Source organism: Spermophilus citellus (genome assembly GCF_964194105.1).
Source record: "Spermophilus citellus genome assembly, chromosome: 16".
In the NCBI taxonomy this organism is placed as follows: Eukaryota; Metazoa; Chordata; class Mammalia; order Rodentia; family Sciuridae; genus Spermophilus; species Spermophilus citellus.
In genome coordinates, this window is record NC_138196.1 from 79,138,473 (window position 1) to 79,152,966 (window position 14,494).

Sequence of the window (14,494 nt, forward strand, 5' to 3'; positions counted from 1 at the left end):
CTGCTCTCCCCAGCACAGTGTTTCCTCTACAGTGAGCTACTCTGGCAGGTAGTATGTGCTGCACTTGCCTAATGGAGATCCCTGGTCCGCGACTGTTCTGAGTGTGCCCAGGAAGTCTCTGTGTGCACAGGGTCCTCTCAGAGCCAGCCACAGGCCAGGGAGGCACAGGGCACATGCTGTGAGGCCATCAGGACTGGCCTCCACACACTCCTCATCGCACACATTAGGAAAGGCCGTCTTCCAGACTTTGCTTGGATCTCTAAAACTTTCAAATGTCAAATCTAATGATAGTTCTCTCCTGGAGTCTAGGAAATTCCACAGGTCCACTGTGGGGGGATAAGGGAAAGTTTTCCTAGGTTTATCTGGTGAAAAGACAGTGTTAAACCCTATATTTTTTTAAAAAAAATGCTAATATTATTTTTTTCCTAGTAAATTTAATTTTCTATTTCAAATGTTTACTAGAGAACAGACTTTCTTGATAAAATGAAGCAAATCATTTTGGATGCTTTGGACTGAACATTTGTATTTGCTAAAATCCATACATCAAATCCTAGCCCCAAGGGGATGGTTTCAGAGGAGGCCTTTGTGAAGTGATTAGGTGGTGGGGTGGAGCCCTCAGGAAAGAGGCCCCAGGGGCTCTGCATGCTTTCCACTGTGAGAGGACACAGCCAGAAGATGCCCTTCATTCTACGGGTGTTCGCTAGACACCAAATGTGCCAGCCCCTTGATCTTGGACTTCCCAGAATCCGAAGCTGTGATAAATGCGCGTCTGTGGTTGTGAATCATCTACTCCATGGTGTCTGTCAGAGCGGCCCAAATGGACTAAGGAATATGTGAGTCTCAAAAGGTTTGCAGAAAGGGTATGAGAGCAGATCACCTTCAGGGAGCCCCTTTCAACTCCTTCCATCTAGCACCAGAGCGAGTACTGCTCTGAATAGCAGGAGGGGAAATGTGTGTAGAACATTGTGTGTGTGTGTGTGTGTGTGTGTGTGTGTGTGTGTGTGAGAGAGAGAGAGAGAGAGAGAGAGAGAGAGAGAGAGAGGTTTCCCTCTCCTTTTCTCTTGGCCTCCCAGCTTCTGGAACAAGGAGCTGGCACAGCCCACAGCAATCCAGCTTCAGATGGAGCATGAGGAATGCTCATGACCTTGCAACTTGCAGCCAGTGAGGGATTTTTAGTCCCTGTCTAAGACTTGGAAACTTGAGCCCTTCCCTTCCTCACTCTCTTCTTCCCCCCTCCTCACCTCACTGGCCCTCTTCTGATGCCTTCAGAGTCCCCATTTGATCTACAAGCTCTTTCCTTACTGTTTATAATTTTCATTTTTATAATTTAAAAAATATTGACCTATAGCTACATGAATGACTGCCTTGTAGTCAGCCCACTTCTTCCTCATATTTTCTTCCTCATATTTCCTATGATTAAGATTAAATCTGCTCCAAGTGAAGGCATGTAGTACAAGCAAAAGCTTCACAATTGTTCAAACAAACATCGTGGCTGGAGTCGGGCGCAGTGGTGCACACCTGTGATCCCAGCAAAGGGAGGCTGAGGCAGAAGAATCTCAAGTTCAAGGCCAGCTTAGGCAACTTAACAGGACCTTCTCTCAAAGTAAAATAAAAAGGACTGGAGGTGTAGCTCAGTGGTAGAGCACTTGCCTAGTATGTATAAGGCCCTGGTTTCAATCCCTAGTTATGAAAAAAAGATAAAAAGGAACAGTGGTTGGAAAATTCAGGCTTTACCTGGCCACCCAAGACATGGGTTTCGCACCTGAACTTGCATCCCTCAACAAGAAATGTAGCTTCCCCAGGAGCCAAGCACTGCTGCACAGACCTTCACTCCTGCACACTGAGTGGCCACGTTTATTAGCAAAGAACTGTTAGGAACTATGCCTTGAAGTATTTTATATTTCCAGTTTCAGAAATAATATGATTAGATCCCCATAAAATGGGTATTTCTTTAATGCCAACAAGACCAGAAGATTAAGAACAGCTTTGCTGAGTTATCACCTCATGAAGGCTGGCATTTGATTGCTTGGCAGAAGGCTTTGGCTCAAATATGTGGCCTTATCATCCTGAACCAGAAACAAAAGCTCTGAGTTTCTTAAGTCCATGTAGTACAGGCAACATTTCCTGCCTCAATGGCATTGAAGTCACAATGCAGAAAGCTATTGAATACAGAGATATTGACAGCGGTCAAATATTTTACTGTTATGGGCCAGGCTATATGGGCAATGACCAAACAGATTCTGTTTTACCCTGAAACTCCACATCATGTAAGAAATGCTTCTCCCAGGAAAAGCCCCACCTCTGTATCCATCAACAGTTGCTAAGCATAGCATGTTTGTCAACACAAAATGACTATTCTTATACAATGTAAAAGTGTTCTCTCTTTGGTTCCCGTTTTTCTTGGACAATGTACCCTGTCAGAGATTGATTGTCTAGATGTTAGTAAGCATTTTTTAACTTGTACACAACTAGGGATGTTTTGGTCCACTCTCTTTTCTGCTTATGATTTTAGACCTCATGATGTTTGCTTATGGTTTTGAATTCTAGCAACAGCCCCTTATGCGTTAATATGATTTTGGACCTATTCTGGCAGGTTTACTGTGGTTTTTTTGTACATTTCATCTTAAAATTGGTTTAAGTTTTATAGCTGTCTGAGACTGCTATAATAAGAAGTTTTGTGTTTACAGCATTTTAGTGACAACATAGCAAAAATAAAAGGTGTACTCAAACCCTGGAAGGGGGTCGAAGGGTATAGACTTGCAGCCCACCCCTTGGCCTGCCAGCTGGTGGATCTGGACCACCAACTGGTGAATAAAGTTTCCTTCTCCTGCTTTAAGATGGACTTGGTGATTTATTGCAATCTCACCTTAACATTACCGCTGAGCCTAGAACTGAAGATTTGGTTCTGGCAAATCCATATCATCTGACATAGTTTATGGTGGTGTTTTTTTTTTTTTTTTGTACGTTTCATCTTAAAATTGGTTTCAGTTTTATAGCTGAGACTGCATAATAAGAAGTTTTATGTTTACATAATTTTAGTGACAAAATAGCAAAAATAATTTAAGAAAACACAGAGTCCACAGAATGATTTTTCAAGCTGGGGAAACCGTGCTGGCCTCATCTCCCAGGATTCCCTTTACTGAGCCGTTCAAAGCTACCTGCATGAGGCCAAACACAGTGACCAAAGTCCACATGTTCTTACCTGTTCCCTGAGCACGCCTTCCACTCTGTCTTATCCTGACTAAAGACTCTTGGTTCTTTACAATTCTGCTCAAGAGGCTGGGACATTTTCCCAGGACCACCCCTACCTACTGTCCATGTGAGTGGATATCTTTCCCGAGTTCCCACAATGCTCCATAATTCCTCCTCGAGCATCTCAAACTGGATGGGGAGCCCTGACTTACTTGGGACATCTTTCTCAATAGACAATGTCCTCATGCAATTTTTCCAAGAGTCATAGAGACAGATATGATGGATCCCCATTTTATAGATGAGAAAGCGGAAGCATAAAGAGGTAATGTCACTTGCCTCAGGTCACAGAGACATTGAGGAGTAGGACTGAGTTGAAGTTCAAATTGTCCACTCCAAAGTTATGACCCTGCTACCATGCAGGACCAAATATACATCTGTTTCTCAAAATCTGGTGAAGCAGAAAAATACATAGGAAAATTGGTAAACTCACCTTCAGTTTTTCCTTGAGATTTCTACTCCTCTGTTGCTTTATCATTTCATTTCTTTCCAAAACAGCCTCTCGCTGACTTTGAACAGCTTGCTAGATAGTAAAAAGAAATAAAAGCATGCAAAGAAGCCAGCATTTCCAATCGTGATGGAGGGACAGTTTGCACGATAATGGGGCCATCTTCATTTGACCCAGTCACATCGGTATATATTAATATTATGTAGTATCAGGCAAAAAAAAGTATTATTTAAAAACAACTGGTCCATACTTACATTTCCCAGCTTTCTTTCCCTGAAATAAAATCAGAAAAATGCACAATTACTGAACTTCCATCACATGACCCAGCAGTCCTCTAACTTTCCCTGAAAGCAGTATGGTCTGCCACCTCGGTGGCTTTGTATAAGTTCCTTGGTCCAAAGGCCCCTCTTTTTGTTTTGTTTTGTTTTGTTTGATACCGGGGATTGAGCCCAGGGTTACTTAACCACTGAGCCACATCCACATCCCTTTTTTCTTTTTTTTCTATTTTATTTAGAGACAGGGTCTCACTGAGTTGCTTAGTGCCTTGCTAAGGTGCTGAGGCTGGCTTGGAACTCCCAATCCTCCTGCCTCAGCCTTCTGAGCTGCTGGGATGACTGGTGTGCACCACCACGCCTAGCAAAGCCCCCTCTTCTGATCTACCTCCAGTGTCCACTTGGAAAACAGTGCCTTTATTTCTCAATGCCCTTTGCGAAATTTCCTGTGACCTCCCTCCCTGTCCCAGTCACAAGGCAGTCCTCTCAGGCTGGGGTCACACAGCTCTGCTTGTCCTTCTCATACAACCTTCAACCCTCTTTGAGACTGTAAGCTCAGAGATGGGGCAATCCACAGCCCACCATGGCGTTCAATAAACAGTTACTGAATCTGACTAAATTCTGTTTAGGTTTAGTGTTGGCATTGGGAAGGGGGAGCTTGAGACACTACTCGTTGATGAGGGGAGGGTGGGTAGGAAGGAACTGCAGTGAAGAAAAATGAAGCTGAAATTCCAACGGAGACCAAGTGACTTCCTGGAGCGGCAGACTTGAGTTTCAGAGGGCCTGGGGGAGACGGTGGAGGGGGCAGGCGAAGAAGCTCTTGTGAGAGCAGCGAAGCACCCACAAGGTTGCATGGTGACCACATGTTAGTGTGCCCAGGGCATCGCAGTGCACACCCACCCATCCTCTGTTGGTCCACCTTTCACCCAAAGTGTCTCAATACGGAAGATAAGGTGCAGTCTCTGCAGTCATTGGGGGATCAGAGATCTGCATGCAAGCCCACCTCTGTTAATCCCCACCAGGCTCCATGTTGCTCACCTTTCATTCTTGGCGGTTAGACTGTAACTCTCAGAGAACACTTTCACTTTGGGCCAATGTTCTAAAACTTTAAGGGCCTTTTGCAGATGAGTTAAAAAAATCTCAGGAGGAGAAAAATCTGAAACAGAACCTGATCCTTCAAAGTTGTACCAGGCCAGACAGTTTTACAGAATGGACTCCTAGTTGTGGGGCATCTACAAGTTCCATTTCTGTGGGGCAAGGGCTAATGCTGCACGACCCAGGGGTGCCGTTTGCATACTGACTGGTGTGTGCCACCGTGCTGGAGCTGGGTAGGGGACAGCTGGCTTAGCACTAAGCCTACACCCTGGAGCTGGATAGGGGATAGCTGGCTTAGCACTAAGCAGTTATCTGGAAGGTAGAGACCCAGGATTCTGATTCCCGGGACCTCCTAATGTCCCAGTAAGTCACCCAGGCTTCTCCTTCACTCCAACAGTCATTTCCTGAAGTGGAGGTGAAGTCAACTTCTGTCTTTATCACCGTCAGGATGCAGGGAGAAAAGTCCCCAGCTGGGACCCTCCTCCCCACAAGCCCAGCACTATACCTTAGATATTCCGGCAGGTGGAGCTTGTCTGTCTTGGTGACCACTAAGGCAACGTCCCTGCAGAAGCCTCGCTGGCAGGCTTTGATGCTCTCATTCAGAAGGTCTTCATGGGCTCTCCCTCCGGAAACTCTTTCTATGTCGCTGATCACCCAGATCGCTGAGCACTTATCGATGGTCTGTGGAACATGCCCACAGCAGGGGTCAGAGCATGAATGATGGCTTGGTTCTGGAGGATGATTCCGTGGGGATCACCTGTGTCCACTCCCCAGACACCCTGCCTCCTGTCCTGTCTCTCACGCACACCTCCCTCCTCCCTCTGCACCAGCTAGCCAGAGCTGCATGCAGGTCCCTGCTCTTTAGCTCTCGGGGCCTCTGCACTTGCCACAACTTCTGCTTAGCCTCCATTCATCCTTCAGGGCCACTCGGGACCACGGCAGATGGGCTGGTTGCCTCTCCCCAGCATCCTAGACCACCTGGACTTGCCTGCCATAGTTCCTCTCAGACAGTTACTGTGCAGGGCCAGCTCTGCCCCCAGTAAGGAAAGGGGCTGTCTGTACCCTTCATCTTGGAATCCACATCACCCCAAGCACCGTGTTTGGCCATTACCAGAGCTTTGCAGATGTCTGTGGTATGGTTGAGTGACAGAATTCAAGAAATAAGTCCTCTCATCCCAAAACTGTCACTCACTTGCTTCATCTCAATTGTCCTCTAAGGAAAATGAAGTGCATCTATGCATCTACCCCAAACCTGTCTATCACCTGCATCTTCAGTGTGAGGTTTGATGGTCTCTACATGTCTAGCATATGGCCACCATGTGGCAACAGGAAGCCAGGCACTTTAGGATTATAAATTGCAAAGGAAAGGAACACATGATACCACATCATAATAGCATAAATGCTACTTTATTAAATGTGCAACTCTCATGTGACAAGCCAATGTGGGTTGCCTCTGATGCTTCTCTTGTTGTATTGCTTCTCTTATCTCCATATAAATGAAAAGTTGAGCCAACTCAGGGATCAAGACAAGACAGTACTTTGCACATAAAGCTATGATAAGTTTGTGAATTGATAATTAAATCATTATTTTGCTTTATGGCAGTGGTTTTAAACTAGTGGAGATTGTGTGCCCTACAGGATATCTGGCAATGTGGGCATTACATATGCTGAGCAAGCACTCTACAAGTGAGCCACATCCCCAGCCCTGGAGACATTTTTAATTGTGACAACATGGGGTAATAGTGGGTAAAAGCTAAATGTCCTGCATGCCCATGACAGCACCCTGTGACAAAGAGTTATCTAACTCCAAAAGACACAAAATTGAGATACATTAACCTACAGCAGGGAGTTTCAAATTCATCTTGCCCATGACCACACAGCTAGTGAGTGGTAGAATTTGAAGTGGAGAGCATGTTTCCTAACTTCCGGCTGGGGCACAACCTGCCACCCTCTCCTCAAAGGACGTCCCCTCTATCCACTTCCTTTAACACCAAGCAGTTCCAGCATCCTTCCCTTGGGTCGGTAGCCAGCTCAGAGTCAGTGGGTTGGAGAGAATCCCAACACATGAACTTATTTTAAAAACAACTTCTCTGGTGGAATTCAGAGTGGGGGACTTGGAGACCCCATCTGCTCAATACACCCTACCCTGTGTCCACAGCCTCTTGGCTCTACAGATTGTTGCTTTAGAAGCTTAGGTTTTATGAGTTAGACAAACCCTTGAACTAGGGAGAAGAAGACAGACCCTGCGAGATAAAGACTACTTAGGACCCTGTGACTATGGATTCCAGCCCTTACCTATTTGTGAATTGTCTTTCATTTAAACAAGAGGAAAAAACCAATCACTGCCCCCCTCCCACTTCACAAATTACAGTCAATTTAGAGAGTTTGGGGCTCAGCGTCCATGGAGGGCAGCAACCATCCAATCAGGTGAGGAAGACGAAGGACACCAGCTGGGAGCTGCTTGGGAGCAGGCCCTCTTGACCCTCGAATTCCTATGGTTCTGATAAACCACAGGTGCTTACTAAGTGTATGTTCACATGAAAACAAAAAAAAAAAGGCTGTGATCTGAGACAGAATTTGGAGAATTTGAAAAGGAGAGCACATTAACTGGGGGGCTTACACCAAGCTCCCAACTGCCAGGATTGATAAAGTCAGAGCCATGGGAGACACACACACACACACACACACACACACACACACACACAAATCTTATCTATAGAACAAGACCAACTGGACTCAGGAGTGGGTGCGATGGTACCTGCCACCCCCACTTCCATCTCCCCATGATGAATGGGCCTCAGAGGGGTTAGGTGACGTGTTGAAAGTACCCAGTTGTAGATGGCAGACCAAGGATGTCTGAATTGGTGATGGTTTTTAGGGAAGGCAAAGCTGGTAGCCAGAGAGATGTGTCCCTGTGCTCTCCTCTCCCTGAACAGGGAGATCTTCAGAAACTCCTTACGAGAAGCGATCATGAAACCGCAGGAATGCAGGGGAGCCCCTGCCAAGCAGAGCACTCTGGGAACCATCTCCCACTCTAGCCAACCTCCTCAGAGCGCCTCTCCAGTCAGATCTGTGGGCTGTGATGAGTGGCCAGCGTATCTGACCACACCCCATCCAGGGAAAGGGCCTCATGGCCTCCAGTTCACTTGTCATCTGCGTGCTGTGTGCTTTACCTCTTCTAAGAGACTCCAAGGCCCTCGTGGGAAGGCTCTGCTTCTCCTTCAATCTCGTTATATTTTGCTTCAACGAGTTAGTTGTAAACACCATACATGTTTGTGCAAAATACACAAGCAATACAGGAGTATGAGTAAAGAGTGACAGTAGACACAGAAACTGTCTGTAGCTGGAGGGGTACATGCTCCCAGAAGGGCAGGCCCTACTGTCTGCTGTTCACTTTAAACATTACAGACACACATATAGACAGCCCTGCATGTCTATGAGTTCCCCAACCAAGGACTCAAATACCTATGGAGGGAAAATATTCTAAAAAACTGTGGCAGGTATGGTGGTGCACAACAGATGTGGAGGCAGAGGTAGGAGGATTTGAGGCCAGACAGTTTGAGGCCAGCCTAAACAACTTAAGGAGGCCTAGTCTCCCCCCCCCCAAAAAAAAAGGGCTGGGGATGTAGCTCATGGGTAGATCACTCCTAGTTTTAATCCCTAGTACCAAAAAAAAAAAAAATATGCATCTTTACTGAATGTGTCATTTTCTTGTCATTATTCCCTAAAACAATACAACAACTATTTGTATTAACATTGTATAGTACTATAAGTCATCTGGAGATGATTTAAAGTATATGGACAGATGTGCGTAGATTATGTGAAAGTATTACACCATCTGATATGAGGAACTTGGAGCATCTGAGGAGTCTGGTGTCCACGGGGCATCCTGGAACCAACCCCCATGGACCCTGAGGGATGAGTGTATGCGATTCTTAATGTAATAGGTCATTCTCTGAGTTCTCATTCACGGAGAGAACTGTAGAATAGAGTAAGAGTTAAGAGCAGAAGCCCCCCAGGGCTAAAATATCTGTTATGGGTGCAATTTACTTCACTTAGAACAGTGCCTGGCACAGAATAAATGCTCAGTAAATGTCCACTGTCATTATTAGCCATGATCTTTGCCTCCTCTGGCTTAGTGTATTACATGTGTGTGATAATAAATGAACAATGAGATACCTCAGAACACCTCAACCTCTGGTCACTAGGTGTGAATTGCTAATTGCCCTCAAGGCTCTGTTGGTTCTCACATCTGGAGGTGACTGAGCATTCCATTGCTGGGAACCGAGCTCCAACCCGAGCCTTTGGTGGAAGGAATGGACCTCCATCCAGACCACCGCCTTCCACCACAGCTGGCTGCACTAGGGATGGACACCTAATCTGGAGAGAATTAATCCGTTAGCTGGGCAGTAACCTATCAGATTTTTCCTCTAAGAAATTTGAGCAAAAAGACATAAAGACAGTGCTAAGCCCATGAACTTCAAGGTCATTTAGAGACAGGGGTAGGGTAGACATTTTTGACAATGTGGATCCTAATGGCTAAGAAAACTAAGAGAGAAGCGGGTCTTTGTGAAGAGCCGTGGGGAGGGAGGCAGTCAGAGGTGGCCAGGCAGAGAATGACAGAGAACAGCTACTTCAACCCTGATGGGTGTTCCTGAGGCCTGAGCGTATCTCCTGAGGTCCTCCGGTGTCCTTTCCATGACCCCTCTTGATCTGGTATTGCTTTAGCTGGTTTCTGTCCCTCATCAACGTGGCCGCAGCCTCGAGGTCTTCCATGAGCAGCTGTTGGGCCTTGCACCCGCTGCACTCTCTCCCTACCCCACTCCGTCTTGGATTACTCTCTTACTCTGAGGTCTCTCTCTAGCTGACTGTCCACAGACCATATAAAGTAGAATTTAATCCCAGTGAACTCATAAAATTCTCTAAGTTGAAAGTAGAATTTTTTTTTTTTTTGGCTTAGAAAGGATGGAGGAAGTGAGGGAAGAAGAAAGAAGCTCAATGAAAGAGAATCACCTTTTTCCACATCTCATCCCTCTTGCTGTTGAAGTCGCCTGTGCCTGGAATGTCCACCAGCACCACCCCTTCCGGAATCAGCGAGGATTTGGGGAGAGTCACTTCCACATGTTTGATCAAGGGCCAGATTCGGGTTTCAGCTGATTCTCCGTCCCCGTCTCTCCTCTGAGTCCGGATGTAGGGGTCCAGCTTGATGGACAGTTCTCCTGCCTGAGAAGGAAGGTCACAGTCACACACCAGGGTGCTCCCAGCTCTTTTCTCCTGGGTCAACTGGACACAGGTCTGTTGAAGGCCTGGCCAATGGATGTCAGGAGGCCCGTCGTCTGCTCTGCAAGGGCTTTGAAAGGTTTCATTCATTTGACTTCCAATGTGCCCATCAACTGCTTAAAATATTCTGACGGACTCATACATATTACACTTTCATTATAATACAAAAAAAAATCTAAGGAAATTTAAATTTGTAAATATCTAAGTAGCATTAACTATTTAAGGATTTGTTTGTTAATCAGGGGATAATTGAACATTAGATGTTAGGATGTACATAAGCAACTATTCTTATTTTGTGCAAAAATCACCAGGTTTCTAAATAGAATAACAATACTTTCAGGATGAATTTTAACAAGAAAAACTAGGTTTTTAAATGCACAACTTGAATAAACTAAGTGTTGCTCCCACAAATATTTTGTTTTAATATGGAAATTAAATTTTAAAAAGTTCACATAGCACCACCCTGAGTTTTTGTCTGTCTGCCTGGGGAAACAGTGGAGGAGGATGGGTCTAAGCCAATCAGGACAAGCCTGCTTCTTGCCTCTTGTCGGTCTCCCTTCAGTTAGGAAAGACCACGTGGCTCCCTTCTACATAATGAAATCAACACACAAATTTGTTGAGGGTGTTTCTGGGGAAGATTTTATTTCCTGATGAAAGGGGAGATATGGTAGGTGCCAGATTTTCCAACTTCTTTCCACGAGGCTAGCTGTGAAGTCTAGCACGGACTTCAGTAGCGACCTTGGAACCACAAGGCAGTGAGTGTGATGAAGGCCAAGAACTCTGCAGAGAAGCTGACCTGACACTGCTGAGCCTCTCCATCAACCCAGGACCCTGCTGCCCCCAGACTGCTTACATGAGAAGATGAATAAACCCCTATAAGTTTAAGCTATCCTATATCTTTATTTTTATCATTTGCAGCTAAATAGTATCCTTAGTTAATCCTTAACTAACTATAAACGGTATTTTCTCTGCATAAAACCTCCTCCATTCCGATGCTAAAAATTTCTATTCCACAGCCAGAAAAGATAACTTGGGTCATAAATAACTCTGAATCAGGCATCAATTTGTTTCTAATAAAAACACTGTACCTCAGGTAAGTCCTCTAAATGGACCCACTGTTGTATTTAAGACCCGTGATAAAATGAAGAAAGCGAATCCTGAAGCTACCTACCTCTTCTGCCTTGAGGGTGATGACTCTGGAGGTGGGAATCTTCCCTTTGGGCTTTGCCCTCAGTAGCTCCTCATAGTTCTTTCTTTCTGCCCCAGTTCCATAGACCATCCTTAGCTTCCAGATGGCCTCCTCCACTGCGCCGTCCCCATCCCAGGGGTCCACCTCTTCCCCGCCTGGCTCCTCTGCACTGTGCAGAAGTTTAGTCAAGTTCTTCAGCTCCTCTTTCCACTCCTGCCAAGGCAGAGCAGGGACACACCCTTGGTGACACAGGAACAGGAGCAACCATGCTACCCCATGCAGGGTCCGGACTGCATCATCAGGACATCTCAGATCAGCTACCACGCCCCCTGGCTGTGTGGATGAGGAAACAGGGCCCCAAGGGGAAATGGCTGGCCCCAAGTGCCACAGGGAGCAGAACCCATCTCACTCCACTGAGCTTTCTCATTCCACAATACGGTCTTTCCACTCAACAAAAGCATGAGCTGTGTATGCAAGGGATGTGAGACAGTGAGAAGGGAGAAAGAAGGTACAGAGAGGAGGAAGAGGGAAGGAAGGCAGGGAGGGGGGAGGAAGGATGGGAGGGAAGAGGACGGGGGACACACTTGCCTGGTCAGAGAGAAGGTGGATTTTGGCCTCATACTGCTCACAGCAGCCCGAGCGCACTTGGACGATACAAGAAGTGCAAATGCTTTCTCCAGACACGGGCAGAAACATTGCCTGCTGGATGATGGCATTGATCAGGGAGCTCTTCCCAGCCCCAGTGCTTCCAAATAAGCCAATGTAGATCGGATCCAATGACGGCTTTTCAATCAAGGCAAGAAGCCTGTTTCTGTATTAATTATAAAATGCACATTTTCATGATCATCCAGGTATAGTGGGGAGACCATCAGAATAGAATGCAAGGAACTGAGTTCTAATCCTGGGCAAGTCACTGCATCCTCAAAATCTCTACTCTCTCCTTGGTCAAAGGGAAATGTTATTCGCCATTCGCTACACGGAGTTGGCCTGGGTGGGAGTGCGGGCATGAAACTATGCAAAAATACTTGGTAAATATAATTCTATACAGATGTGAGTCACCTTGTTTGTGTTCAATAGAAATTACACATTCTTGTCCCTAATAAAACTTATGCAAAGGCAAAGCAGTATTATAGCAACCCAGGAGTCTTACTGTGTAGTGGCACCCCCTTCTCCACAGAAAATCTTAACTAAGCTTCTCTAGTATAGTAGTTTGTAGAAGTGTGTTTGCAAAGGCAAAATGTGATAAAAAAATAAAATAAAATTTAAAAAATACAGATCCTTTAATAAGGCCTCTGGCCTTGAGCTGGAGCCTCACAGAGATGTCTACATTTCTAAGATAAGAGAAGTTACCAACTGGGCTCCATGGTCACAGCTGGCAGGGGAGGGAAGAAAGGGGAGAAGAAGCTCTCCCCTTCTCAGGGGTTGTTCTTGAAGGGTCAACTTGCCCAGTACAGTGAAAGAAAAAGCTGCTTTTATGTGATCTTCTGCAGACTGTGAACTTCTGAGCCCCTCCCCTTACAAGCTGGGTAGAAAACTCTGAAACTACCTGAACTCAGGGTTCGGGGGATCGACTGATGACAGCAAAAGCTTTGCCCTCTGAACCTGGCTATAGCCAAATAAACCTGATTCCTGTTCCTTTTTTTGGTGTCTTGCCTCATCTGTTCTCTGCAACAACTGAGCAGGAGAGATTGTAGCTTAGGCACCTCTCAAGCGCCTCACATCAGTTCCCCGAGTATAGTGTGGGGCACAGGCTCAGAGTCACATAGCCTGGGTCGGGTTCAGGCCCTTTCTCTTACCAACAGTTTGAGTTTACTCAGTGCATCAACCTCTCTGAGCCTCAATTTCAGTAAAATGGGAAGATCAAAATAGCTCTCCTCTTCATAGGGTGTGAGCTTTAACATATGTAAGATACTTGGCAAATCACTGACAACAGGGACAACACAATGAATGGCGACTATCGGTGGTAATGATAATGGCCCCCAGCTTCAGAAACTCCCGGGTTTCTCTGCTTAGTTTCTACCTGAAAACTTCTTTCTGTTGAGGGGGAGAAAGCACCGAGCCTCCTAAGGAAAGGCATCAGCACCTGAGTCGAGGGTATGGGTTTCGACTCACATGAGATACTTGACTCCGTTAGGAATGCTGTCATCTAAGAAGACACACTGGAGAAGTTTCTGGTAAGTGTTGCTCAAAACCCTTCTGGTCCGTGACTCCAATTTCTCATCTGGAATCAATAGAAATGAATTACCTGGGACGCGCCTGCCAGGGATCAAGTATTAGGTCTCCAAAGGAAGAGTCTGCTGAATATTGCAGAGAAAGGGAAAGAAATGAAATGAAAAGCCATTTAAACTAGAGAGCAAGAGAGCGACCATGGGAGATTATCACTTGATGGAGATGGCAGCACCAATTCCGACAACTCCAGAGGGCCAGCCTCTCTGCAACTCCTAATCAGAAGCCATCTCAGGCTTTGCCATGGGCTTTAGCACCTCCTAGACTCTTTTCTCCTGTGGTCATAAAATGACCAAAATGTAAGAACACCATCCAAACCCCCACTAAAGCACCAAATTAACCATTTTCACAGCCTTTGTTCTAATCAGAAAGAGATTATTTTTATACTATCACCCCCTCTTCCAGAGCAATCTGGAGACAAGCTTTCAGATGACACATCTTCATTTGAAGACCTTTCATACTTCTCCTCTGAGCATTTGAACACAGTTGGGAAGGACAGAGCCGGGTTAAAAAAGGTACACCGCAGTTTTATAAACTCACATTCCTTAAGAGCGCACTGTTCTGCTGACTGAAGGGCTCGGAATCGCTGGCCTGGGCCTGCCCGGCGTCTTTTCTTCATTGGTTCTTTAAATACATCGTCTTCAGCTAGAGGGGAGCAGAGGTTACGCAGTTATAGGTATGGGGTGCAGCATCTTTGCCTCACCTCCCTCACTGCACAGGCTCTGAGGGCTACGA

The 14,494-nt window shown here is 45.9% G+C and overlaps 1 protein-coding gene across 4 annotated transcripts in view; it reads right to left on the reverse strand.

Moving 5' to 3' along the window:
- The window catches only part of NUGGC (nuclear GTPase, germinal center associated), a 46,363-nt gene that overhangs the window by 20,076 nt on the left and 11,793 nt on the right, over positions 1-14,494 (reverse strand). For all 4 annotated transcript variants that reach the window (XR_014019193.1, XR_014019194.1, XM_081269873.1 and 1 more), the window contains exons 3-10: positions 14,300-14,404; positions 13,646-13,754; positions 12,122-12,344; positions 11,516-11,746; positions 10,078-10,287; positions 5,570-5,745; positions 3,952-3,970; positions 3,683-3,772 (exon numbers count right to left, since the gene is read on the reverse strand). Coding sequence is in view for 2 of the 4 variants with exons in the window: in XM_081269873.1 (XP_081125999.1) it covers positions 3,683-3,772; positions 3,952-3,970; positions 5,570-5,745; positions 10,078-10,287; positions 11,516-11,746; positions 12,122-12,344; positions 13,646-13,754; positions 14,300-14,404 (1,163 nt within the window). In the remaining 2 variants the exon portion in view is untranslated. The remainder of the gene's footprint in view (positions 1-3,682; positions 3,773-3,951; positions 3,971-5,569; positions 5,746-10,077; positions 10,288-11,515; positions 11,747-12,121; positions 12,345-13,645; positions 13,755-14,299; positions 14,405-14,494) is intronic.